The sequence below is a fragment of the Nansenia antarctica genome, assembly GCF_963989245.1.
Source record: "Nansenia antarctica genome assembly, chromosome: 6".
Lineage (NCBI taxonomy): Eukaryota > Metazoa > Chordata > Actinopteri > Argentiniformes > Microstomatidae > Nansenia > Nansenia antarctica.
The window spans coordinates 13,615,005-13,621,585 of record NC_137676.1 but is presented as its reverse complement, the minus strand read 5'-3'; the positions used below and the strand labels follow the sequence as shown (position 1 = coordinate 13,621,585).

Below are 6,581 nucleotides of genomic sequence, written 5' to 3'. Positions count from 1 at the left end.
CAACGTGCCGTCGAGTCTCTCGATAGCTCTCTCTGCGGCCTCCTGGGTGTTATACTGGACGAAGCCGAAGCGTTTAGAGAAGCCGTTCTCGTCAGACGCTACCTTGCAGGAAAGGATGTCCCCGAACTCGGAGAGCGTGTCGTAGAGGTCCTTGCTGTCGAAAGCCTTCGCTAAATTCTTGATGAAGATGTTGCCGACTCCACTGTTCCTTCTAGAGGGGTCACGCTGACACCACATGATGCGCATGGGTCTCCCGTTGACGTCGTCGAAGTTCATGGTGTCCAAGGCGCGCTCGGCGTCAGCTCGCTGTTGGAAGTTGACGAAAGCGTACCCGAGAGACCGGCGTGTCCTCATGTCCCTGCACACTCTTATAGAGGTGATCGGTCCAGAAGGGCTGAATTTCTCACATAGCATTCCTTCAGTGGTGTCCATGTGGAGATCTCCTACATACAAGGAGGCCGTCGGTTGAATAGGCGCACTAGGATTCATTGTCTGGTGACTTTCGGATAGCGAGAGTTGGAGAAAAACTGTGAGAAGAACGAATAACTAATCTATCTATCTAGCTCTTCACAGAGGAATGGCAGGTAAATGAACGGCATGTGTACTGCAGCTGGATTCTAGAACCCCAGCTGCATGTTATACATTGTTATGTCATCAAGGACCCCAATTGAAATAAGCCAGTGGCTTTCTTGGGTTTTTATCCTCTTAGTTTGACCTTGTATGTAATATGTACTTTCATGTACCTACTTCTGCAAACATTCTAATAAAGTTTTCAATCAATCAATCAAACATGGTGACATCCTTAATGACTGGATGTGATGTGGGGAATGTTTTAGAAGAATTCTAACTTTGGTCATTGTTACATCACAGACCATAGCCAGGGTCCATTTTGTATAGAGGTCAGCAAACCCATATTAATAATAATAAAGTTTATTTGTATAGCACTTTTCCTGCAAACGTTGCAGCTCAAAGTGCTTAGGCTATATCATGAGGCTTATTATCCAAGAGAATTGTCATAAACTTAGTCAACAACATTTTATTAATTAGTTGAGGGATAATAATGCACAGGTAATACAACAATTTTGAAAAATTGTAACAGTTCAGATTGGGAGGGGGTGTGTTAGGATATACAGTATAGCTTCAGATATGAACAACTTCGGTATTAGAAAGACTTTTCATAACCACGTACCAGTACAACTCTCAATAAATTCATCACAGCATTCTTGGTGAGGGGCGGATGCAATTTCAACTTTGAGGTGTTATTAAAAAAATCTAATTACATTGCATTGCATCCTCTCTATAATAAGTACATTTTCTTAATTAAGAGGCTGAACTGTCTGAAATCTGAAGCCTGTTGAGAGTCAATATATTTGGGAGACAAACCTTGGAATTGGGTTAAATAATAAAAACATTGCTGAAAAAAGGGAAGACCTCTTAGTCTACGGACTCCCCAGGTACAAAAAACACACCACACACAGTCCAGGTCACTAAAAAGCTCAGACAAGTTAACACTCCTAATTCAAGCCTATTTCATGGGATAGTAAGTGCACTAAATACAGAAACACACCCACACACACACGCACACGCACACACACACACACACACACACACACACACACACACACACACACACACACACGTGCGCCTCCTTCTCCCGCATTGAATAGATATTCATAAAAATACCTTCTCAATGTGTGGTTACTGAAAATGTGCATCATCAAAACTGTTAAAACAACCGTGTAGTAACTCAACACATACTATATTCTTGTTGGACTTCAAATCTAACATTTTGTTTTTTTATGCTTTTTTTTTTCTTTTTTTCTTTGTCACTGAGAAAAAAAAATGGCATTTCTATAGCAAACAAATTGAAAGCAGGGGTGGTGGGGGGGGTGAAATTAATTTGCCATACAATTTGGAAATTACAGTACTCTAAATATCAAAACATCTGTAAGCCAACAAAACCAACAAAATATGGTGTATTGCTGTACTCTCTAAACATATTAGTGCAGCTTCTGCTGCAGTCTAGTGCAGCTCACGCTGCAGGATATGTGTGTACCACATCATCAAGGAAGACGGATAGTAAAGGGCAAGATAATAGAAAATCCACCATAGTAAGCAGTGCTAAACTATTATATTGCAACACCAAAGCTTGTAGGGTAAACACGGTCAATATGACGTAATCAATCAAACGAGTAACAAGCAACTAATGAATTGAAACTGTGCCAAAATTCAGCACTCAACTAGAAACTTGACATCCCGTCAATATCAAGGTGCACATTCTCTCTAGTCTCGACACAAACTCGACCCTTAGCCAACGGCCGAGGTCTGAAGGACCGTTATTGAAAAGCTCAAGCGTCAGTGCTCGTTGTCTAGCCTCTGTAGTCCATCCATCAGACCTGAATAATGATACGCTCTCTCACACGGTACACGAGAGACGTCATTACACAACACACCCTTTTAATACATTCCCCCCCGATTCATATCGAATGGAGAATTTCATATCAACCAATTTGAACAGTTGTGGAGAGGGGGTGTGCAGTTGCCACTTTGGCAATATTTTGAAAATCAAATTAAAGTGCATTGCTGACACAGCACCAAATCCTGAATTGAAATATTATGCATGTCGAACTCAAATTTGTGGGGCTTATCTCCCATGGACAATAATATAGTGGATAATAATATATCATTTACTTGAAACACATAGGGTTTGGTCTGTTATGTGCACCTGTATTGGTACAACATAAAGTATTCAGATGGATGGAAGACAGGGCAGGATGAACAACCCTGACTGAATTTACATCTCTTTCTTGAGCAGTCTAGTTCTGCAGAGCTGTGAGTTAAGCACCCTTAGTATCTTACCCTATTTTTTCTCAAACATGTCATTACATCCTTATACACTCCCAACGCTATCAGATTACTAACTAGATCATATACTGTACACAAGGGATTATAAAATAGATCTAATCTGCCATTTTCAGCAAGCAAGTCATTTCGCTTTATGGATATAAATATACATTAAGTCAAATATTTCATGGAATTTCACTTTGATCCAAGTTATTATTATTACAATTTGTTTGTGGATTCAAGTATCTACTTAAAGAATTTACTATAGTTAAAATATTAATTCTCTGATTGCACACTGTATCTTTTTCATAAATTAAATTAATTTATTCTCAACATTTCCTTTTGAACTAAACTAGTTGGTAGAGCAGCCTTAGATGTGTTGCATTTCTGAGGAACAGTTATGGCTTAGAGTATTGAGCTAGACTGAAGTGTCCCTGTTAGTTCCACATGTCACAGATACTGGGTAGAAAATGGAGAACTACATGTAGGCCTAGTTATTTTTGAACACAACACTGTTTCTGCTTCCAGTTACCACCCCTAACAGGAGGTCACGTTTGGAGTAGGATTACGTTGGCCCTGACAGGTCAGAGGTCAGATTTGCACCCAAATGACTAATGTTATGTTGTGAACAGGGTAAGCTGTTCCCAGATCTGTGCCTAAGGACAGCGCCTAAGGTTGGGGTGAACAATTTGCAGCGCTCGTTAAGTGCAAAAAGACAAAAGGGGTTAGGGTTAAAGTGCAAGACAAGAGCGTTTTAGCGACCAGGAATCGGTCGATATACATAATAACATCTAGAATGTTCATTTGCAGGTTTTTGTTTTGTTTCATAAAAGAACACTTTTCCTAAAAACTTTCTACAAAAGACTACTGCTGCTCTCTTTTCTCAACTCGTTCATTCATATATGAGCAACAACATCCCAAAGAAGTCAGACTTCGGCCCTGACCTCAGCATCACGTTCCAAATGGCAACAACATTTGATTGTGCAGCAATGGTGCAACAAGCTTGAAGCACGCATCCTTCCCACCGCAATAACTCATGGCTGTCATAACTCTGGGTCCCTGGTGAACCCTACTTCTGAGACAGACAGATGCAGAGACACTAGCTTACACTTGTCCTGGTTGAGCACACTGTAACTCTTACTACAAACTATCACTGCTCTGGTTAAGTAACACAGTAGCCCAAACCTACAGTATATTCAATGAAATCTAGAATTCTTCAAACTTTTTTCGTGGATATTCTGTTATCATTGCTTTGTGTTAAAGAGACCTAGCCGTAATCTTGTGCCCCAACATCATAGGGAATGTCCCTGTTGTGAAACTGAATGCAATCTCGTATCGAAAAAATGCTCTCGTTTACAGAGGAATCTGTGAAAACGTTTGAAATTAAAAGACAAAATCCCAACAAAATGCTAGTACATGGAGCCAGAGCACGACGACTGGACAGATTTACAGCTAACAGTTTGGTGTTTCACAATGTTGGGCCGTCAAAAAAGGGACGTGAAAGGAAACAAAGGATGGGAATGAAAAAAAGGGTGAATGCAAATAAAGAAAACCAAAAAACGATTGAATATTGCACTGTAGCAGACTGTTAAAAGCATCCTACTCCAGCTGCCACAATCAAAACAAACAAAAGACACAAAAGTGAAAATGAAAAACAACCAAAAAGGAGAATTAGTCTGATTTGACCTTCCTGCCTTGAAAACGATGGATGACGTCATTGCTTTGAGTATATTCATAGATATATAGATATAGATATTGTATATATATACACAGAACAGTATATCCGTGGAAATAAACTAGCAGTAAATGACCTCACCATGCTAATAGAATATCCTTTAAAAACCTCTCAAACACAACATGAATCTTACACACATGTAGACAGAATTAAGCAAAATTCAATTGAAGTACTACTTCTGTTTAGAAAAGGCTATGAATAGTTTTTTTGTAGTTTTTTTAAACTTTGATTATAATTAACCCCTGTTGTGAATAGTGAAACTAAAATGAGCCTTAAAAAAGAAATGGAGAAGGGGGGGGGGGGGAAGTGTTATACATCAGTATATACAAGCAGACACAAAAAACATACAGCATATATAGGATTAAAACACAGGAGTGAACTCAAATACAGGAACTAATCGTTTAACTTTGCTATGGTTTGTTTTTAGTTTCCTTGTCCCCTGTCCCTGTAGCGTACATTATCGTAACGTCTTTAAGCTTTCTGGCATCTGGTGTCGATGGTTAGCATCCTCTCTGGCTCCTGGGTCAGCGAAGCAGTGCTACTCGGAGGGGGAGGGGGGCACCCTCTTGGGCTTGCCCCGCCGCGTGGTGGAGGTGGTGGTAGTGGTGGGGGGGTTGGGGTGTCTGTTTTGGGTCGGGCTTCCCCTCTCTGTGAGAACAGGGCTCTGGGTTTGGGTCTGGGTGGGGGTAGGGTTAGAGACAGGGGCCTGGGCCTGGGCCGGGGCAGGGGTGGGCGTCGAGTTTAGGGTGGCGCTGGATGATGGAGTCTTTGTGTGGCTGACGGGGGCTGCCTCTGGGGGGCGCTCTTTTGGCTTACGGCCTCTCTTCTTGCCGGTGGTGGCTCCGTTCTTCACCTCCGTCTTTACGCCGTTGTTCTCCGGTTCTTTGCTCTTGCTGCTGGGAACCACGTTGGTGGCGGCTCGGAACCAGTTCTGTGGGAACCCAAAAATAATGTATGAAGAGAGGAAATATCCTGTATGAAACCCACCGGAGTGGAAATGATGCGGTGTGTGATGTCAAATCAAATCAAATATTATTGGTCACATACATCGCACACAGCCATAAGTGATATAGTGAAAAGCCTTATGAATCTAGCTCCTCGTACAACAACAATCAATAAATCAACAATACAATATAATAACGTAATCATAAAACAATAAAGTCATAATAAAGAAATGACAGTAGTCGTGCAATAGTAGTACAGAAGGGTGCAGTGTAGTAGCAGCGTTGAGGGGGAGCAGATCTGACAGTAGCCATTCTCTGCACCATCTTAAATATCTATCATTATTTTTTTGTTTGTTTGTTTTCTGTTATATTAATTATTGTTGCTTTATCTTTTTTGCACATATTTGAAATAAACATATCAATCAATCAATCAAATATCAAATGATTATTATATTGTTGACCCACCTGTGAGTGAGTCTTGCTGATGTGGTACTTCACACCGCTCTCTGAGCTGAACTCTTTCTGACAGATCAAGCAGGTGTACTTCCCTACGTCGCCCTCTCCCTGTGGGAGGCAGAAACACATCCAGGTCACCTCAACACAACAGGTAGGGGAGAACTAACGCCATAGTGGCCTGATTCCAATTGTTTGACTAGATTCTTACCTCCCTCCACTAAGCAGAACACTCTATTAATTAGCTAAGAGATTAACCAATATTCACAACAACACGTGACCATCTCCTCCAATATACAATGTAAACCAGCTAGCGAAAAGCTAGCATTTAGACAGAGCGGGTGGTTTGAACTTGAGGTGTGAGTTTACCTTCTCAACTCAGCTACACCCTCCCCTTTAAGGGCTAGGGGCTAGGCGGAGTGGCCAGAGACTGGCTACACCCTCGTCTTTAAGGGCTAGGGGCTAGGGGGAGTGGCCAGAGACTGGCTACACCCTCCTGTTTAAGGGCTAGGGGCTAGGGGGAGTGGCTAGAGACTGAGCTAGGGGGAGTGGCCAGAGACTGACATGGCTTCAGGCCAGCAGAAACAACACAGTGGATGCTCGTA

General features: G+C 41.7%; 1 protein-coding gene across 1 annotated transcript in view; it reads right to left on the bottom strand.

Moving 5' to 3' along the window:
• Nucleotides 1-5,003: 5,003 nt before the first annotated feature.
• znf512b (zinc finger protein 512B) overlaps nucleotides 5,004-6,581 on the bottom strand; it is a 36,457-nt gene continuing 34,879 nt past the window's right edge. Inside the window, exons 16-17 of the mRNA XM_080534062.1 lie at nucleotides 5,989-6,087; nucleotides 5,004-5,510 (exon numbers count right to left, since the gene is read on the bottom strand). Coding sequence (XP_080390188.1) covers nucleotides 5,118-5,510; nucleotides 5,989-6,087 — 492 coding nt within the window. The 3' untranslated portion in view covers nucleotides 5,004-5,117. The remainder of the gene's footprint in view (nucleotides 5,511-5,988; nucleotides 6,088-6,581) is intronic.